This window comes from Canariomyces notabilis (assembly GCF_033297395.1).
Source record: "Canariomyces notabilis strain CBS 508.74 unplaced genomic scaffold N656scaffold_4, whole genome shotgun sequence".
Taxonomy (NCBI): Eukaryota; Fungi; Ascomycota; class Sordariomycetes; order Sordariales; family Chaetomiaceae; genus Canariomyces; species Canariomyces notabilis.
The window spans coordinates 897695-916524 of record NW_027041826.1 but is presented as its reverse complement, the minus strand read 5'-3'; the positions used below and the strand labels follow the sequence as shown (position 1 = coordinate 916524).

Here is an 18830-nt window from a genome sequence, read left to right as displayed (position 1 = left end):
ACTTGCCAGTGTAAGTTGGCGCATCGGACTACCTCAGTTTAGTTAGGACCCTGGGAATCGACCCGTATACTCCGATCTGACTGGCCGGAGAAGGGTGCGAGCCGAGCTCCAAACTTTGCAATATTGGGCATCCCGTCTGCAATGCAGGAGGATGCGGCAGATGACCAAATATTTGCGGCTTCTCTGGACTCTAGCGATTTGCAAAACCCTGTCTATCAGTCCTGAACCGCCAGCCAGTGCTAATGGCGTTCAAGGTTTGTAGCTCGCATGCCCAGATACCAAAGCCATTAAAACCCACCTCAACCTAACACTTCACGTACGCCATTAACGCCAAACAGGCCGAAACTCCTCGCATCTCCATCTGACGACAACAAAGGGCAACTCCTAGCCCAACGTTCCATTCGATGCAAGACATGCCTTGGTGTGGCATGCTGCGCTTCGGAAGCATGCTTTATGAGCCGTCAGTACCCAGCCGAAGACTCACCCGCCAGTCCAGTGTCTCGGTCTGCGGTCCCGCATAGATGGAGTCGTGACTGGCGGCACCCATTACCTAACCATAGTTCCATATCACTTTCTTAGGCTGTCCAGCCGTGCCTGGAGATCATCGTCGCCTGGGTCGCCCCCGCCGCTACCCACAGCCTGTGCCACTCTAGGCTCTGCTACAGCACTTGACTGCAACCCTGATGGTGTCTCACCAAGCTAGAAAACATACAGGTCAGCAGGCGGTTAGGTTGATGAACTGTGAAGGGTAGACCTACAGCTTGGCTTAGGTCGACACCGATTTCCTCCAATACCTGCTCCACTACCTCGTCTCCCTCCTCATCGACGCCAACGTCCATGGCGTCATCAATTGCGTCGTCCATCATCTCCTGTCGTTGCTCCATAATATCGTTCTCACGTTCAAATTCCATCGCGATTCGTTGGAGCGAAGGGAGGTTCATTGTGCGGTTCATGCTCCCCAGCGCCGTCGTTGCACCCTTCATCGCCTGCATCATTTGCTCATTTGTCCGGTATGTCTAGCGGCGGCAGCATGTCAGTGAACGGATCCTGGGTTCCCCGCTGGCATACTGACCTGAAGACGGAGCGATATCTTTTGTAGTTGACTCCTCATTCCATAGAATTTCTCAATAAACCTGGTCAAGATTCGTCAGCAGCGAGCTAAGAGATATGCAAGAAATGGGATGCACCTTCGCGTGCGGACGAGATCCTTCGCCTGGATCTTGCAAGCACCCATTTGGCCCTTCTGTGCACTCTGGCGAATTTGGGATATGAGTGTCTTCTCCTGCTTCTCCAATTTGACCCTCTGCTGGTCCAGCTCTCTGATGGCCTTGTCAAGGAGCCGCTGGTTCTTGCGTAGACGCTCCGCTGGCGTCATGCGCTTGCCGAAAGCCCATTCCAGAATCTAGGGAATTGTCAGCCTCAGCTTCTTGATTGCGAAGTCTGCCACTCAGGGACGCTGACATTCATGTTGGCGGTTGAGAGAGGTTTCAGCTAAACCGTCGGAAACGAACGAATCTTCGACACGGTAAAGCCAAGGTAAGCAGAAGAAACCCGTGTACTAGAGAAAATCGCGGGCTTGCTATGCGAGGTGCTTCGTCTGTTGATGGGTGAGGCAGCAGCTCTGGGCAAGAAGCGCGGCACAAGCCACGCAGACAAGTCACAGTGCGCCGAGGCTGATGACGGGTCACGGTATGAGATCACTGTGGAGTGTGGAATGCGGATGGAGATTTTTATGGACCCACTGCCTCCCGTTGTGGCGCAGGTGTCCCATCCAAGTGGCTCACAAATGCCTTTCGTTATGTACGTCGACACTCTTCCGGTGTCCAATAATGCCGTTCCAATCAATCCTACCGTATACAAAAATCATGCGTAAACTACTTGACGTCGAAAACTAACAAACCGTTCACTACTGTCGGTGGCGACTCTCCGTAACGACTTGCAACTTAAGATCATCATCAATCCTCGCGACGATCCTGTCGAGGCACCCTCGAAAATGAGCCAGGAATATTTTTCACCCAAGGGCAAGGGGGTCTTGAGGCAGGACCATGACGAGGACGGCGAAGCAGAGAGCGCGTCGGGTTCCAGTTCGAATCGTCCAAGAGTTCCGATGGCGTCGAACGCACCTGCCTATATGACTGTTGGCACAGGCTCGACTTCGCAGCATGCCGCGCGCTTGCAGGCCATGCTCGATCAGGACTCTGGATACGGCGGCAGCGTTGCCGGTGACGATGTAAGCCCATCGCCCATGCCCCACCTGAGCGCTGCCGCAGTTTGGGATCGTGCAATCCATGAAGATAGGCCAATACATTCCCAGGTACGCCCTTCCTCGAACCACGTCGCCACTCCCGACCATCGCGCCCAGGCGGGAGCCGTTCACCAGCTCTGGTACAACCAGCACCGTGCAACTCTAGGCCGCGCCATCAGCGCTGTTGTTGAGCTGTTGAGGGAGCTCCAGGAGAAGAACGCGGTATGGCCGGCGCATTATCCATCAGTCCAGCGAGCTGCGCTCGACGCACCGTCACAGCCAGCCTCGAGGCCCGGTCTTCACCAATCCTACTCGGTCGCCGGAGACCTCGCAAATACGCCATCATTCGCGACGCCGGCCCCGCCTCTTCGACGAGCTATGACCTCTCTTGAGGATGCTGAAGCCGAGTCCAGCAGGACTGCCGAGAACAGGCCACCACCAGAACCACGGCTTGTCACTCCCCAAATCGCGCAGGAATTTTCCGTCCTGAAGCTGGATCTGAAGTTGGGCGCATTGCACCAAGCCGAACTCGTACATTCATTGGAGAAAGGGTCGATTGCTGCCTTACTAGATGGCAGGATCCAGTCGAGCATCAAACACCTACAGTCCCTCCGGGAGCGCATTGAGGACACGTCAAGCAAGGTTCTGGTGACGGGCGATTTGAATGCGGGCAAGTCAACTTTTTGCAATGCATTGTTGCGGCGCAAGATTCTCCCAGAAGACCAGCAACCGTGTACTAGCATCTTTTGCGAGGTCCTCGACGCGCGCGAGAATTGCGGCATTGAAGAAGTCCATGCCGTCCACAAAGACGCAATCTACGACCGGCACGACGAGTCCACATACGACGTCTACTCACTGCAAGAGCTGGAAAAGATTGTCGTGGACAACACATTGTACATGCAGTGCAAGGTGTATGTCCGGGACGTTAGGACCATAGACGAATCTCTTCTCAACAATGGCGTGGTGGATATTGCCCTGATCGATGCCCCCGGGCTGAACATGGACACCACCAAAACCACTGCCATTTTTGCGCGGCAAGAAGAGATTGACGTAGTCGTGTTTGTTGTCTCCGCCAGCAATCACTTTACCCAAACGTCGACCGAGTTTATCAGGGCTGCCGCCGCCGAAAAGGCCTATCTCTTCATCGTGGTCAACGGCTACGACACTATTAAGGATAAGGAGCGATGCCAGAAACTGATCCTCAACCAAATCAGTGCGCTGAGTCCCGCCACGCACAAGGAGGCCGCCGAGCTGGTTCATTTCGTGTCCAGCGCAGCTATACCCATGGCACCTGCTCCACCAGGGGGTCCTGGGGGTGGTGGCTCTGGCAGTGCAAGCGGCAGTGGGTTCGACGACGACCCGGGAGACAATGATCCAAAAGGTAAAGGCAAGCAGAAGGAGATGGTGCGAGACTTCTCCGCTCTTGAACAGTCCTTGCGCAGGTTCGTCCTGGAAAAGCGCGCGCGCTCCAAGCTGGCCCCGGCCAAGACGTATCTTATAAACATCCTGAACGACGTCAATCTGCTAGCTACGGTCAATGCTGAAGTCGCACAATCCGAGTTCGACAGGGTGGACAAGGAGTTGCGGATTATCGAACCTCAGCTCGAGTCCAGCAAGAAGGCTAGTTCAGAAATCAGCGACCAGATCGACCAGACCATCGAAGAAACCTGCAAGGAGGTCTATGATTACTCCCGTTCAACTATAAGCTCGGCAATCGCTCATGCTGGGGAACATGATCTCGGTATCCCCTACCCGGGATTGTTTGGTGCGTTCCAGTATGCAGACGAACTCAAGGAGGCGATGCTCTCGCAGATTGCCGCATCGGTGGTGCAATGTGAAGAGCACGCCCGCAGCCGGACTGTCAGAGGTGTCAACATGATCAAGCAGCTGGGCATTCTTCACTTGGGGAACGAATTTGAGAACCTCAACTTCAAGTCTGATATCATGTTTCAAACGAAGAAGCATGCACTGGCTCGTCACGTGCATGTATCGACAGAGTTCTGGGACTTTATCGACTGGTCCACGCTGTTCCAGAGGGAAGAGAAGGCCGGCATGGTCCTGACGGTTGCTGGCGTTGTGGGCACGGGAGTGATTGGCGGTTATGGCCACATGAGCGTTGCGCTCCGTGCTGCTCAGGTGCTTGGGAGCGACAATCTCCGCCGGCTTATCGTTCCCGGTATGATTGCAGCAGGTAAGCTACAATCTGGCCGGAGTCTCGGTGCCTTTCCTCGTCTAGTACACTACTAACCCATGAAAGCTGTCGCAATGGCCTTCTACGTCCTTAACCAGATCCCGCACTCGCTGCCTCATCGTCTCAGCAGCAAGATCTCGCACCAGCTCGATTCCATCGACTATGTCCACTCGAACAGCACTCGCATCTCGAGCACGGTGCGTAAGGTTCTGTATATACCATCCAACTCGTTGCGAGTTGGCCTTCAACGTTCCGTTGAGCAGCTCGGCAGCCGACGTGACGAGACGCTTAAAGTGCGCAAGGAGAGCCACAACGCTCTCAAATACTTTACCAATCTTGCCCAAAGAAGCGCCCATCAACGCCACCAAATCGAAACAGTCGATCTCGATGCACATCCTCCTGGACCAAGCACTATCCACTGAGAGATGCTCTTTTTAAAGATACCGCTGCTTGTTTTGTTGGCGTTTTAGGTGTTCCGTCCTTGAGAAGGCAAACGCATCACCGGATGGGAAGGGTCACTTTGATTTTGGGGAGGCGGCAGGCGTCCTATAATACGATGGAATGTACTGGAGAGGCACATGTGGCTTGATTGATTCCCCATGACTTGAATCGGGGAGGTATCGACTTGTTTCAGCTCAACGAGACTCCACTCGCTTGTTGGTTTCCTAAACATTAGAAATAGGTAGCTCGTAGTTGAGCGGAGATAGAGGAAACAAACGAAACTCGGGAGGGCGCTCAGATAAGATGTTTCCGTCTGTTGATTGAACCATCAGTCGAGCCTTTTTGGTTTGCCTCATGCCAGCTAAAGTCAGGGGTCGTGGGTTTGGACTTCTGTCGGCATGGAACACTCTGAGGACGGGTTGCTCTACATACTGTAGGTAATTAGTGGACGACGGACAGTGTACCAATATCTCATGGATTTCCACGTAGTCATAGGCGTCAAGTGAAAGGGGTCGCGTGACCGAAGCTATCGTCCACCAGCCAAATCACCATTCACACTACATACAACCAGTATGTACAGTGGCGTCTGCCCCCAGCTCCTTCGCGGGGATGCCGGATGCTGCCGAAGCGGATGGATGCGCCTCATGATGGGGACTGCCGATCTGTCGTGCGCCCGCAGCCCAAAGGCTAGCGCCAGCGCCGCCGACTAGTATGTAGCCTGCAATTCGATGACGGGAGGCGCTGCGGATGGTTTAGTTATGCACGTAAGGACGTAGGTGAGTAAATACCTATCAACTGGAGGGCGACTTGAGTTGCGTATAAGCTCGGGTCATTTATAAAACCGTCAAAGCGGCTTGACCCTTTTCCTGCAGTTGGGTACTCGCCATCTACCCCGTTCTCAGAGTGGCCCCTGAGAAATGGAACGCAGATCTACCTAGTGTACTGTACGGATAACATAGGTATCCGTAGTATCCAACGGATGACCAGAGCACTAGGGAAGCTTGGCTTGCCGTCAATGCCGAGGGTCGCCCTGCTCTCCATTCTTGAGAGTACGCAGTACTAGTAATCATTAATGCGATTATCACCAAGCAGAGAGAGGTATGTACCAATACAGAGGAGGCTGGTGCTGGGTCCGTGCGGAACGCAGTGTTAACTTTCAAAATTGCATTGGCAAATGGTCTTGTCTTGGACCTGATTCACCAGAAGGTGAACAAATTCCTTTGCTGGGCTAGTAATGGCATTCTTCTCAGGGGATCCTCAACTTCTGGTTTCTTGGAAGAGGGAAACTACTGTACAGCTCCATTCACCTGTTAGCCTGGGTGTATGTATGTACAGGGAAAGAAAAATAAATCGAAGAAATCCCGAGATTTCCACTCCATCTTGGAGCTGCCCTCTTCAGCCTCTTGGCAATGCAATGATTATGGTACTGTAACTTACCGTAGCGGTGGAGGAATTGTGCATGGTCTGTGCCCCAGAGCTAGTGTGAGTGTAATGTCCGATTGCAGGAGGACCTGGAGTGCGCGCACGTCGTTTGTTGCTCCCGGTGAGCCTTGAGGTCGGGGAATGAGATGGTGCAGTGACAGTTAGCACTTAGCACCTACATAAGGATACACAACCCGTTCGATCTCACTACTTCCAAGCATGAGGACGAGGTGAGGAACAGCATTGCATTGCAATCATCGTCACAGAGAAACTAAGGCGCAAACCAGGTGCCGACCGAAAGGACAGTCGCTTGCTCGGCAGCAGCAGCTGACATAACCCGTCCTTGACCCGGCTTACCGACCCTCGTCGGTCTCGTCTCCTGCATCTTGAACGGCACCCTGCAACCTTGAATTTGGGGTCCCCTAGTCGTTTTCGTCGACCCTCCCAATCCAATCCAAATCAAAACGGGGTAACGCAGCGTAATACCACGTAATAACGAACATCCTTCTCCCAAACCCGACCGCAGTCGAGGCACACCAAACCTTTTCTCCTATTCATTGCACCTCCACTCTTCCCTTGTCCTGCCCTTACTCCCGGAGGACCTTACAAGATAAGCCATACTTGTGTTTCTGTTCCTTCTCGTTTGTTTTTGTATTCGACATCGCTTCACATAGGCGAACTTATTGGCAGCTTTTGGGTTTCTCTAGGTGCTGCCCCTCAGAGTTGCTCGCCTTCCATCGATCGCCCCTCTCCACTCTTCGGTAACAAGTTGCAGCGGAGGTCATTTCGTTCCCAGTACCCGTCCCCGTCTGTCCAGCTGTTTTACTGGTCGGCACCCAAACCCCTGGAGCTCGCATTCTCCAGCCACTGCGCCAGCAATCGACCACACCAAAACCTCCCAATTAAGCATCACTCGCGCTCAACCCGGCCGAACCATCGCTGCTAGAAAAAAATTGTGCAGATTCGCCAATTCCGGTTCAATTGACCAAGCACATCCGCAGAGATGGATTCAGGCCGGCCGAGCGATGCGTCGCCAGAGGCGATGCAGGCACGCATCCAACAGGCACGTCGCGAGGCTGAGACGCTCAAAGACAGGATTAAGAGGAAGAAGGAGGAGCTTGCCGATACAACGCGTGAGTATATTCCATCATCAAGTCATTGCGGCTCTTGTGCACGCCAGCTTACACGTGTTGCGTTCAAATCAGTCCGCGCTGTCGCCGCCCAGGCCCACGAACCGATTCCCAAGAACCAGCTGATGAGGACGAAGAGGACATTGAAGGGCCATCTCGCCAAGATTTATGCCATGCACTGGTCGACGGATCGAAGACACCTCGTTTCCGCATCACAAGACGGCAAACTGATCATCTGGGATGCCTACACAACCAACAAGGTCCACGCCATCCCCCTCCGGTCGTCGTGGGTCATGACTTGCGCCTACGCACCAAGTGGTAACTACGTTGCCTGTGGTGGTCTCGACAACATCTGCTCCATATACAACCTTAACCAGAACCGCGATGGTCCTACACGCGTCGCGCGCGAGCTTTCGGGCCACGCCGGCTATCTTTCGTGCTGCCGCTTCATCAACGACCGCAGCATTCTCACCTCTTCGGGCGATATGACATGCATGAAGTGGGATATCGAGACAGGGACCAAGGTCGTAGAATTCGCCGATCATCTGGGCGACGTCATGAGCATCAGCCTGAACCCCACAAACCAAAACACGTTCATCTCGGGTGCTTGCGACGCATTCGCCAAGCTGTGGGATATTCGTGCGGGCAAGGCCGTGCAGACATTTGCTGGCCACGAGTCCGACATCAACGCCATCCAGTTCTTCCCCGACGGACACTCGTTCGTAACAGGATCTGACGATGCGACCTGCCGGCTGTTCGATATCCGCGCAGACCGGGAGTTGAATTTCTACGGAGTAAGTTACCAAGACGCTGTCTTTTCACCATGACGAGGCTAATATGAGAACCCTCAAGTCGGAGTCGATCCTCTGTGGCATCACCTCGGTTGCCACTTCCGTGTCTGGGCGGCTGCTGTTTGCTGGTTATGACGACTTTGAGTGCAAGGTAGGCTGAATTCTGTATCCTGCACGCCTCGGGATTGATACTAATACAATGGCAAAAAAGGTGTGGGACGTTACTCGAGGCGAGAAGGTTGGCTCGCTTGTTGGCCATGAGAACCGCGTCAGCTGCCTGGGTGTCTCAAACGATGGTATAAGTTTGTGCACAGGTTCTTGGGATGCTTTCGTAAGGACCACCGCCCTACAATGTTTCGGTTTGATGGCAAGGTCGCTAACAGCCGTACAGCTCAAGGTCTGGGCCTACTAATCCGCCCACGATACCGATACAATTGACCTCTGGATACCCGACCCCGACCAAGCTGCCTGAAAAGACTATCGAGTTCCGATTTATGTTCCTGATCGATATGTCGATCCCCGCTTAATCTCCAGCCTGTCGTGTTCAGCAGGAAGTCACGATATCATCTTCCTGTCCGACACCTTAGCTGATACCTGGCTTGGGCTACCTAATTTGAGTCTAACCAGTTTACGGAGGCAGCCTTCCTGCGGCCGTGGTGGTCTTTTCTTCTACCCTTTTTCTAAACTTACCTTCTTTGCACCATAGTTTCTCGGCGGCCTTTGTTTGTGCGGGCGGCGACTGTATTACCCCGACTTTCCCATTCTTCCCCCTTGCCCCACGGCCGTGGGAGGTTTAACTCAGCTATCAACAACCAGTACCAAATCAAGGCCTTGGTACTAGATTCGCGACTCTGTAGCTTGGCTTGGTATTGTTTGGCTTGGCTGGGCCGGGAGAGAAAGAGAGACGCTGTATTGATGTTTCTGGGTTTTCTGTTGGACTTTACTTTGTTTGTGTAGGAAACGGGGTCAAGGAGATATCAAGGATCGCAATGCACAATCATACTCGCCAACCTACCCGCCGACCTATTTCCCAGATGCCTCCAATTTAATCGCTTGCAGCTCACTGTTTGAGATGGGGAGGTCGACTCAGCGTCGGCGTCATACCAATCTGGGCGTATTGAGTTCACCCAAGTTTGAGCCGAGACATATCAAGTCAACCCCGCTCTCTCCTTCTCTCCGGGCAGCTCACCCTAAGATGTATGGGGGGCCAAACTTAGCCTACCCATTTCGGACTTTTTCTTTCCCCCCTTTTGTCCTTCATCCCGCGTTTCCTCCTCTGTCCTATACTGCGGGCGTGACTACACCCGTAGCATATCTGCGTTGATATACGAAATGGATCCTGGGAGATCTGAGAGAGATGTTTCTTTTCCGTTTTATGGCTTGCTTCTCGTTTCTTCTGCAGACAAGATGCTACCTCACCGTTCCCCTTTCTTCCTTTCTTCCAGGCGAGGGTGCTATGGACAGAATCTGTCTATCCAAGACCGAGGTGCGGTGGGGTGACTTGGCGGGTTTTTCTGTCGGCTAGGAGTGAAAGGCGTGGAGAGCGAGCAACAAGGGGAGCTAAAAGAAGGAGCGAAACTTTTCTATCTATTCACTTATTTCTGATCATTCTAGGTTGGGGCGGTAGGATTGTCGACGGTCATCCTGCCTGCTTTTGGGAAGAGAGGAGTAGATCTCTGGAGGGCGGTGCAACCAAGGGTAGGAGTGTGGTTCAACCTGGACTGTCTTCTTGTCCTTCTTGTCTCTTGGGCGGCCGCTGTGTTTCATTTCCCTCCTTATGTTACCTTCCCTGGTAATGAGGCCCTTGGACTTGGCTTGTTGTTCATGGATGTACGATTACATACACTGTAGTGGCAAGTGAATGAGTGAACGTGTCATCCTAGGGGAAGTGGGTTGCTTTGCTGTGCGCTGTGCCGAAGAGGAATGATAACATTGGTATTTGACGAGAAAGAAAAGTCGGCCCTGGTGCAGCAGGTATCAGACTCATGGATTACAAGACACACTGCATACGAGTTCAAGTCTCAGGTCTCCTGGGCAACTGCATCCGCACCCTATGCTGTGCTACGCGACTCTTCAGTCTTGGTGGCACTCTGAAACGCGGGTTTGTTGCTTATCCAATCCAAGTCCCGTATTCAAATCAGACCTTACGGAACGACATCTACGTTACCATATCAAACGCACAAGATTGAGAAACGCCTCGCGGATGCGTTCAACCACCTTTTCAATACCAGATGCCCGTGGCAACATCCTGGGTGTCGATACAACGCAGCCAGTCGTGAAACTTTGTCTCCAATATTCACGATCATGATTCACTTAAAGCTAGCTATAGTTCTACTTTAATCTAGACTTGTTGAGATTCAGTCAAGGCCCTGAGGTCCCAGATATCTTTCAATGCATCTTGCTTGCTGATTGTCTGAGAGGCTGGGTTCGAGCCCAGATGATACTCGATCGGCTGCGTAGGCCTGGCATCGCGGGGTTGGTCAGTTAGCATACGCAGTCAAACAACAAGAGATCTCTGAATATATTCTATACAAGGTATACACGGTATACACGGCTAGGCAGAGACACAAATAACCCTAGCCAGCACCAGCTCCCAATTCCCTTACGCCACCCTATTTCTTCCCGGCAGCTGCTGCAGCAGCTGGCCTTTTCCCGCCCTTCCTTGGCTTGCCCGTGGTAAACACCCTCCTGTTTCTCCTCCAGGCATTCACGATCTCGTCGACGCTGCCCATGTCGTGCTTGGGCTTGCGCATGTAGGTCAGGCGCGCGCGGCGGGCCCGCTTGGGCTTGCGCTTGACGATCTCAATGCCCGCCACGTTCTTGTTGTATATCTTATACCACATCTCCACGCCCACCTTGCTCAGGTGGTTGCGCAGCAGGATGGCAGAGTCGATCCCCCGCCGCCGGATCGACAGCAGCACGCCGGCAAATGGCTCCCCCCCGCGCCGGTGCGTCACCAGCAGGATGTCGCCCACCTTGGCCCCCTCGCGGTTCGACTTGGAAAAGAGCGCAGTCCGCACACCCGTAGGGTCCATCTTTTTGATTTGCGCCGCGTGCAGCGCCTCGAGCGGATTCTTTGGGGGTGGCAGCAGAGTTTTGGGAGCCCCTGCCGGGGCGGCGGGCTTGGCTGTCGACGGGTAAACTGCAAAGGCGGAGCGGAGGGTCTTGGTCTTTCGGTCGGTTAGGCGAACTATGTTGCTTGGTCAGTGACGGCAGGCCAGGAACGGAGAGTATGAAATGAAGAGGTTTACAGAAGCCGTGCTCCAGGGCTGGTGCTGATGTGGAATTGGAGGCTGTTGTTTCTGTCGCCATATTTCGGATAGTGGTCCGTTGCTGCCTGGCCTGGCGTAGGCTTGTCTTGAGACAGCCCAAAGGCCGCCTTACCAGCGGTGCGACGCTCATCGTGGGGGAATTGAGTCTGGCGTTCCGCGTGCAGGCAAAGCAAGCAGGAGGTCAGACTCAATCCGCGAAAGCAAGCAACGTTCGAAGACGTTGAATCTGAAACCAATCATCGCTCCCGATTGAACCCCAGTGGGTCGTACTGAACTCGAGCCCCACAAAATCTTCTGTCCGCTAGACCAAGCAGGGCAGGCGGTAAGGCTGAAGACCAGGAGCGCTCTTGCATCTGCCTTTTGCGCGTTTGCATGTTGCGATTGACTGTCGATTTGTATTCACCACTGGACCGAGGTCGACACCGTCAACTGCCCTGGTTCGTCGCCGCGAGGAGCCATGTTCTACACAACAACCCCCAGTGCCCTTCGGGCAGCTCGGGGCAGGACATGGGTATCAATATCCAACTGTGCCGGCTTCCAAAGCAGGACGCTCTCGGCGGCTGCAACAGGACACAAAGGCAAGCCTGCTCCGACCCTCTGGACATTCGCAACACGCCGCGCCCGCCCTTAGCTAACATGGCTGCTCTCGCTAGCTTCCCAAATCATTACCTTTGTGAAAACAAAAAACAAACAGATCGATGATACCCTCGAGGCCTTTCGGGAAAAATTCATTCTACCGACGTACCTGACCGCGGAGGAGCAGAGGAAGATGCACAGCATCAAGTGGAAAGAGAAGCTGCAGCGCGATCCGCTTAGGCTGGAGATTGACGATGTGGTACACAAGTTCTACTATACCGATCCTGTGAACGATTACCCCAACACGATGAAAACCGTCAGGGACATCGTCAATTCCTGGGAGGATAGGCCAACCTTCTTTCAGAACCTCCGGCCATTGCTCCACGGCGTCAAGCGGTCAGGTCGCAAATTAGAGGCCACGTTCATCCCCAAGCTGATCCGGAGAGCGTGTGTGGCAGGCCGCCTCGACATCGCGATAGAGTGTGTACGGCACGTCGAGGACACAAACCTCAAGCTGATCCTGCACGAGTCGGTCGCCGAACTGTGTGGCTTCATCCAAAAATACGCCGTCGACAGCCGATGGAAACAGAGCAGGATCGAGGGCGCACTCACGAGGTTACAGATGGTCTTTGAACTACTCGAATTCAACAAGAAACATCAGCCCAAGCCCAACACGGCGGGTCGATATCCGTTCCACCGGGATCCGCAATTCCTAGCCGGGCGGCTGCACATGTGTGCGTCCCGAGCCGTGTTCCATAGGGGGGGGCAAGACCGGAGCGGGAAGGTGACAAAGTACGCCGAGGAGCTGATGCAGCTGTGGCCCGAAGGCGCTGGTCTCCTCGATCTTCAGCCGGATTCTGCGTACCATGATGACCTCAAGATGCGTTATCTGCTCAACCGGAACAACTATCTCTGGTATGCCTCGCCTATCCTGCACGGCTTGACGCTGGCCGCTCAAGTGGTCGATCCCGGGTTGGCAATGCAGCTGCAGAATCGGGCCGACGCAGTCGAGGCTGAGGTAAAAGCCGCGCTCGCCCACGAAAGTATCAAGGGGGGGAGAGGCGAGCTCATGTACAATCAGATATTCAACCCCCAGGAGGAGGAGGAGGAGGAGGCGTAGCCAGGTCCTGCAGGGTATTGAATGTTGCAGTTGATGTACATTATACATATAGATATCTATCTGTAAGAATATTGGCAATGCTGGCTGGCTATGGCAGGACGATGTACTTTTGCAGGTGCTCAGGGATGGCCGACAGCAGCTTCTTCGACTCGAGCCATTTCCTTGAGAATAACCTGTCAGCATATCGGTACGCCCCGTCGGCGAGGATCGTCACAACAGTGTGGCCTTTGCCCAGCTTCTCTGCCACCTCCTTGGCAGCGACCACGTTCAGGGCGGAGCTCGCCCCAAGGTAAAGACCCTCCTCGTCCAGACATCTGTACACCATTTCGATGCTCTTTTCGTCGCTAATTTGCAACGACCCATCTAACAGCTCCACGTCGGGCTTGAGATTCTCGGTTATACGCCCCTGGCCAATGCCCTCAGTGATGCTCGACCCCGTGCGCTCAATGAGTTTACCGCCGGAGCTGATGTACGAGTGCAGCACACTCCCGGGAGGATCGGCTAGGAAGCTCTTGACCCTGCCGCCCGAGACGTCCTTCAAATAGCGGGTAATCCCTGCCAGGGTGCCTGCGGTGCCGGTGGCGCATGTGAAGGCGTCCACCTTACCGGCCGTCTGATGCCAGATTTCGGGTCCCGTCGTCTCTATGTGAGCCCGCCGGTTCGCCACGTTGTCAAACTGGTTCGTCCACACGGCGTTGTCCAGGCGCTCGGCGTGCCGCTTAGCCTGGTGGTTATAATTCTGCGGGTTGTCGAAGGCGACGGCGGGCACGGGGTACACCTCAGCGCCGAGCAGCCGCAGCAGGTCAATCTTGCCCTGCGACTGCGTGTCGGGCATGTAGATGACCAGCTTGTAGCCTCGGCTGCGGCAGACGTGCGCTAGCCCGATACCCGTGTTGCCCGCCGTGCCCTCGACCACGGTACCCCCCGGTCGCAGCAGGCCACGCTCCTCGGCATCCTTGACAACGTACAGCGCGGCCCGGTCCTTGACTGAGCCGCCGGGATTCATGAACTCGGCCTTGCCAAGCACTTCGCAGCCGGTCTCGCGAGAAAGCCGATTGAGGCGGATCAGCGGGGTGTTACCGATGGCTACTTTATGTTAGACAAATGCCGCTTTCGTTGGGGATAGGTCGGGAGGAGTCACCTCCTGTCAAGCCTTTGGCTATCCCTTGCGCCTTGGACACGCCAACGAGATGCTGGGTTGGTTCGGCCGCCGCCGCCCAGTAGCGAGCGCTAGTCGCAAAGCTTCGAGCGCCGTGTCGGAACATGGTGGACGAAATCTTGCGCACTGCCTGAAGGGGCCTGTGGAATTGCTCCTTAGTAGAATTCAATTTGCTATGAAGATGACAATATGAAATCGAAGCTCGACTGAGAACTTCGTTTTAGAAATTCAAGGACAATGGCCATCGGATGCGGCTCCTCGAAACGGATTACAACATTGAAAGGCCTCAAGCTTCGAGAAGCCGACAATGTGGGGCTGTCGACCCCAGGGACGATGGCGCAATTCAGCGCTAGCCCGCCTGAAGTGTTCCACTTGCAGGAAGGGCAGGAGCAGCAGGACCCGCTCCTCCCGCGAAATTTCGCCTTGCCGCCGGGCAAAGCTGAGATGCCAAGGCTTCGAAACCCTGTCACTTGGTTCGCACATGCACACGCGAACGGTTCCACCCAGATTCCCGGATCTTTCATCGACTGTGATCACAGATCGGAGACAACTCAAAGCCCCCGACTCTACGGCCGCCAAAAAGAGAAAAAAAGAGGCATTGAAGTGCAACATGGCGGCCGACGAGGATGGGCGGAAATCACCGTCTTTGGACGATCTGTCCGATATTGAGAGCACGAGCGAAAGCGATGGCGAAAGCGACGCGGGCCAGCCCGAGAAGATTGAATGGCTTGTCACGTCACGCTCGAGACGGTCGACTGCGGGGAACCGAATGAAGTCGCTGCTCGCCAACGAGGAACCTGCCGCCGAGGATTCCGATCTTGAGCTTCTCTTTGCCGAAGACGAGAATGACGCCGGTTTCACCGACGACAACAACGATGACGCGTCCGATGTGCTGATGGATTCGTCCTCGGACGAAGAAGAGAAGGAGGTCAATACCGATGAATTGGAAGGGGAGAAGGAGTTGGAGCGACAAGCGCGAGAAAAGCGCATGGCCCAGCGCAAGCGGAAAGCCCAGGAGGCCATCCCGGCCAAGTTCAGGAAGAAGGTCCGCATCGAGCAGCCTGTCCGCCAGCCGAGGCCGAAGAAGAAATCGGAGAGAACTAGTTGGCTCCCGTCGCCCGCTGACATGCCGACACGGGCTTCGGAGCGCCAGACAACGAGGCTTAGCAAGCAGCAGCTCCATCAGAAGATGGTTACCGACGAACTCAGGCGGAGGAAACAACTAGAGAAGATGGAGAAGAAGGCCAAGATGCTGGAGGCGTTGAAGAAGCCGCCCATGACCCAGGCGGAACGCCTCGCCGAGGCTGCTATAGTTGAAAAAAGGAACTCCAAGAGCCTGAACCGCTGGGAAGAAGCCGAGAAGCAGAGGGAAGAAGAGCGCCTCAGGAAGATTGCCGCACTGCACAGTCGCAAGCTCGATGGGCCGGTGGTAACGTTCTGGAGCGGTATCCAAGAGCTCCAAGAGGGCCAGAGCAAACACGTGGGCAATCTGGTGTCGATGGAGGAGAAGGCGCCCCGGAAAAAGAGACAATCGGCAGCCGCAGCGCTGGCAATCAAGGGAGCAGAGACGGCTGGCGAGCCGTCAACACCGGCCACTCCAATAGAGCAGGCAAGCGCAAAGCCTCTTGACGAACCGCCGGGACTCAAAACGGAAAACAATCATGCTATCGCTTTATTAGACCAGAATGCAGCCCCATCTGGAGACAATGCTGCGGATCATGGCACGCCCACTGTTGCACCACGGTCACCCGCACCCCTAGAAGCACCAATACCTGCAGCGCCAGCACTTACATCAATGACAATGGCCCCTCCACCCATCCCTCCCCCGCCTGAGAACAAGCCGGCTGGTTCAGGAGTTCTTGCTGCGCCTATTCTTGCTCCGCCAGCCGGCGTTTCCTCTCCAATGCTTGGAGGTCAGATGCCCATGCTGGGATACCCGGCCTCAGGCGAGAAGTCCAATATCCTCGCTCCAGCGAGTACTTCGCACACGCCTTCTCCACTTTCGATGCCTCCGTCCGCACCGGTTACTGCGTCCAATATCCCACCCCAACATCCCGTTCAGACTTCATCACTGTCGAAACCGAGCCCGAAGATCACCATTCCGCCTCCCCCGCTACCTCCATCAACTACTACCCCTTTGCAAATGGCCCAGGGAAATGCGGAACTGCCCTCCGCAAACCCCCATGACACGGCACAAGAGCCACCTACGGCTTCCGAACCTCCTCGGGAAGGGAAGGTAACCCGGAGTTGCATCATCCTCCAGAATTTTGACGAAACCGCCATCAAAGACCGGCAGGTGCAAACGCAGATTCTGTTCGGGAGAAAGATGAACAAGCTTGCCAGTGAGTGGCCCAACTCCATTTATTGGCAATGACGCATTATGGATGCTAACAATTTTCGCAGAGCCTGCTCATCGTCCCCTCTGCGTCATCACTAACCATCCTGCCAAGTACAGAGATCCCAAGACAGGCCTCCCATACTACAACAGTTACGCCTACCGCGAGATTCGGCGGGTATACCGCGGCGACTACAAATGGAGTCGTCTTCTTGGAGCATGGGTCGGCAGGGGTGACTATGCTGCAAGTGGTGTGCCAGACTGGTTCCTAGATCCGTCAAAGGCCAAGAAGACAGCTGAGCCGGTGCTGGCCCTGAAGGACGGGGTTGAGGAGTTGAAACAAGAGGAAGAAGAGGAGCAGAGGCCTGACGAGGAACCCCGATTGGAACCGATTGAAGGAGGGGAAGAGGTAGGGGCCGCTGAGCCGGTGATACCTCAGGCAGCGAGTACATCATAGCTACCGCATAGTCCTTCTTGGACTAGGTATAAATGGACCCTTTCAAGATTTATGTACCGCACCAAAGCCAGGCTTGTGGCAATAGAAGCATACTCTTGAGCCCGGGTGCCCTAATATCAAGAAACAGGTCAGATAACAATATATGGTATCATAACAACAGACCGAACGCCACCCATCCCTGCCAGCCAGCCATTCATCCGCTACTTAGGTTCCGTATCTCAATCCACATGTGGCGCATAACGGAAAGGACATAGTAGTAAACTGCGCAGCCCTTATGACTCGTCCATCTTATCCTGCTCATCGCCGCTACCCCCAAGGAGGGTAACGACCTTCTCCAGACTCTGCACATCACCCTTGGCTAGGTGCGGTCCCCCGCCGTCCCACTCGCCGTCTCTCACCTCACCGTTTTCGCCGAGTTCCAGCCCGCGTACATGTTCCAGATGCTTTCGCGTCGCCGTCTCGACGTACTCCAGCCTTTCCCTCCTCCAGCTCTTCTTATTCTTCCCCCTTTCACCATCACCTTCTCCAGCAAAAGTAGCCTCTCGGTCGTCGTCCCCGCCGGGAGCAGCCAGGTTCGGAAGGACCTCCCTCAGCGACGCCGACAGCGCCCGCAGAGCCTGCAACTGCGACAGGGAAAACGCCGTCGTCGTGGTGAGCGGCGTCTCGGCGTCGCCTTCGGTAAGCTGGCCCTTGTCGCGGAGGAAACGGAACGGCTGCTGCTGCTGCTTATTCGCTGCCTCACGCCCTGGTCCTTGCCCTCCCGCTTGTTGCTGCTGTTCCCCTGCGACTCTGGCTCCCTCGACCTCGTCTTTGACCCCATTCTTCCCGGCCACAACAGGAACACCAACAAGCCTCCTCACCTCGGCCAACAGGGCCGCGTTTCTCGCGCGCTCGGCGACAAGCATGCAATGCAGCCGCTGACTGGCCTGCAGACGGCGGCGCAGGCGATTGACGCTGTCCACGCTGGGCCTGTCCTCGTCGTCGCCACCGGTGGAGAAATCCAGCCCCTCGTAGTGCCCGAGCCTGATCCAGCCCATCTCCTGCTGTTTCAGACACAGAATGTTCCTGAGCACGTAGATCTCGAAGCGGTCAAAGTTCTTGTCGATGCTCGCCCAGAGGAGCGTCTCGAGCTGATGCGTGCCGCTCTCGACCTCGTCTCGATGGCGTTTTTCCGGGTCGTCTTGAGCCTCCTCCTCCGCGGCCACCGCTGCTCCCCCGGCCGCTCGGCTGCCATTGGGACGCCGGGCAGCCGATGCGCTGTATTTCCCCGGACCCCGGTGAAAGCCCAGCGACGCGGCTGGCGCATTGAGTAAACCCTGTTCTATGCTGTGCAGGGCGCGTTCGGCGAGGAAATTCACCGAGTTGATGATCTCGTCGAGGAGGCTCTGTATGAGTTTAGCATGTGATTGCCTCCAGGCAATGGAAGGAGGAAAATAGCGGAGACATACAACGGGTGGGTAGCCAAAATGCTCTGTTAAAAGCTCGGTGTCGGATCTTGAGGCCATTGTATCTCTGGTTCACTTCGGTTTCCAAAGTACTTCGTATGTATGTCGCTTTGGACTCCGGTTGGTCGAGTCGCGCGACGCAGTTCAACTTTTGAGATGATTTACAGTAGGACGCGGCAATGTTAGTGTTGAGGGTTAGGGTTAAAATATATGCGGATCAGGTGTTGAACTGTTGATGCACGTTTG

The 18830-nt window shown here is 55.0% G+C and overlaps 8 protein-coding genes across 8 annotated transcripts; 4 read left to right on the top strand and 4 right to left on the bottom strand.

Annotated features, from left to right (window-relative positions):
• Window positions 1–297: 297 nt before the first annotated feature.
• Window positions 298–1688, bottom strand: N656DRAFT_776328 (Snf7-domain-containing protein). The gene is made up of 5 exons (XM_064814614.1): window positions 1462–1688; window positions 1188–1402; window positions 1073–1133; window positions 759–1016; window positions 298–699 (listed from the first exon to the last, which is right to left on the bottom strand). The coding sequence occupies exons 1-5, from the start codon at window positions 1465–1467 to the stop codon at window positions 568–570; spliced, it is 672 nt and encodes a 223-aa protein (XP_064672803.1). The 5' UTR covers window positions 1468–1688; the 3' UTR covers window positions 298–567.
• A 305-nt stretch (window positions 1689–1993) lies between these two features.
• N656DRAFT_787777 (uncharacterized protein) lies at window positions 1994–4858 on the top strand (the record flags this gene model as incomplete). Its single annotated transcript, XM_064816638.1, has 2 exons — window positions 1994–4436; window positions 4503–4858. 2 exons carry the CDS (start codon window positions 1994–1996, stop codon window positions 4856–4858), a joined length of 2799 nt encoding a protein of 932 aa, XP_064672802.1.
• A 2009-nt stretch (window positions 4859–6867) lies between these two features.
• Window positions 6868–8962, top strand: N656DRAFT_489039 (guanine nucleotide-binding protein, beta subunit). Its single transcript, XM_064809821.1, has 4 exons — window positions 6868–7432; window positions 7505–8223; window positions 8282–8371; window positions 8432–8962. Exons 1-4 carry the CDS (start codon window positions 7303–7305, stop codon window positions 8630–8632), a joined length of 1140 nt encoding a protein of 379 aa, XP_064672801.1. The 5' UTR covers window positions 6868–7302; the 3' UTR covers window positions 8633–8962.
• A 1549-nt stretch (window positions 8963–10511) lies between these two features.
• On the bottom strand, window positions 10512–11622 carry N656DRAFT_748187 (uncharacterized protein; the record flags this gene model as incomplete). The annotated part of the gene is made up of 2 exons (XM_064812950.1): window positions 10512–11410; window positions 11472–11622. The coding sequence occupies 2 exons, from the start codon at window positions 11620–11622 to the stop codon at window positions 10833–10835; spliced, it is 729 nt and encodes a 242-aa protein (XP_064672800.1). The 3' UTR covers window positions 10512–10832.
• A 255-nt stretch (window positions 11623–11877) lies between these two features.
• N656DRAFT_776323 (uncharacterized protein) lies at window positions 11878–13432 on the top strand. The gene is made up of 2 exons (XM_064814613.1): window positions 11878–12070; window positions 12146–13432. The coding sequence occupies exons 1-2, from the start codon at window positions 11950–11952 to the stop codon at window positions 13186–13188; spliced, it is 1164 nt and encodes a 387-aa protein (XP_064672799.1). The 5' UTR covers window positions 11878–11949; the 3' UTR covers window positions 13189–13432.
• N656DRAFT_776322 (cysteine synthase (O-acetylserine (thiol)-lyase-like protein)) lies at window positions 13163–14708 on the bottom strand. The gene is made up of 2 exons (XM_064814612.1): window positions 14330–14708; window positions 13163–14274 (listed from the first exon to the last, which is right to left on the bottom strand). Exons 1-2 carry the CDS (start codon window positions 14451–14453, stop codon window positions 13277–13279), a joined length of 1122 nt encoding a protein of 373 aa, XP_064672798.1. The 5' UTR covers window positions 14454–14708; the 3' UTR covers window positions 13163–13276.
• A 181-nt stretch (window positions 14709–14889) lies between these two features.
• On the top strand, window positions 14890–17295 carry N656DRAFT_776321 (YL1-domain-containing protein). The gene is made up of 2 exons (XM_064814611.1): window positions 14890–16689; window positions 16751–17295. Exons 1-2 carry the CDS (start codon window positions 14958–14960, stop codon window positions 17137–17139), a joined length of 2121 nt encoding a protein of 706 aa, XP_064672797.1. The 5' UTR covers window positions 14890–14957; the 3' UTR covers window positions 17140–17295.
• On the bottom strand, window positions 17096–18728 carry N656DRAFT_835240 (uncharacterized protein). The gene is made up of 2 exons (XM_064818745.1): window positions 18588–18728; window positions 17096–18524 (listed from the first exon to the last, which is right to left on the bottom strand). Exons 1-2 carry the CDS (start codon window positions 18642–18644, stop codon window positions 17412–17414), a joined length of 1170 nt encoding a protein of 389 aa, XP_064672796.1. The 5' UTR covers window positions 18645–18728; the 3' UTR covers window positions 17096–17411.
• Between the last annotated feature and the right edge of the window lie 102 nt (window positions 18729–18830).

Coding starts and splice junctions, on each gene's coding strand:
- N656DRAFT_776328 (XM_064814614.1), bottom strand. Junction 1,017..1,072: donor AGATATCGCTCCGTCTTCAG/GTCAGTATGCCA, acceptor TGCCGCCGCTAG/ACATACCGGACAAATGAGCA. Junction 700..758: donor GTGTCGACCTAAGCCAAGCT/GTAGGTCTACCC, acceptor TATGTTTTCTAG/CTTGGTGAGACACCATCAGG.
- N656DRAFT_489039 (XM_064809821.1), top strand. CDS start 7,303: ATGGATTCAGGCCGGCCGAGCGATGCGTCGCCAGAGGCGATGCAGGCA. Junction 7,433..7,504: donor GGAGCTTGCCGATACAACGC/GTGAGTATATTC, acceptor CGTTCAAATCAG/TCCGCGCTGTCGCCGCCCAG. Junction 8,372..8,431: donor ATGACGACTTTGAGTGCAAG/GTAGGCTGAATT, acceptor ATGGCAAAAAAG/GTGTGGGACGTTACTCGAGG.
- N656DRAFT_776323 (XM_064814613.1), top strand. CDS start 11,950: ATGTTCTACACAACAACCCCCAGTGCCCTTCGGGCAGCTCGGGGCAGG. Junction 12,071..12,145: donor GGCTGCAACAGGACACAAAG/GCAAGCCTGCTC, acceptor TGCTCTCGCTAG/CTTCCCAAATCATTACCTTT.
- N656DRAFT_776322 (XM_064814612.1), bottom strand. CDS start 14,453: ATGTTCCGACACGGCGCTCGAAGCTTTGCGACTAGCGCTCGCTACTGG. Junction 14,275..14,329: donor AGCCAAAGGCTTGACAGGAG/GTGACTCCTCCC, acceptor AACATAAAGTAG/CCATCGGTAACACCCCGCTG.
- N656DRAFT_776321 (XM_064814611.1), top strand. CDS start 14,958: ATGGCGGCCGACGAGGATGGGCGGAAATCACCGTCTTTGGACGATCTG. Junction 16,690..16,750: donor AAAGATGAACAAGCTTGCCA/GTGAGTGGCCCA, acceptor CAATTTTCGCAG/AGCCTGCTCATCGTCCCCTC.
- N656DRAFT_835240 (XM_064818745.1), bottom strand. CDS start 18,644: ATGGCCTCAAGATCCGACACCGAGCTTTTAACAGAGCATTTTGGCTAC. Junction 18,525..18,587: donor ATTTTGGCTACCCACCCGTT/GTATGTCTCCGC, acceptor AAACTCATACAG/AGCCTCCTCGACGAGATCAT.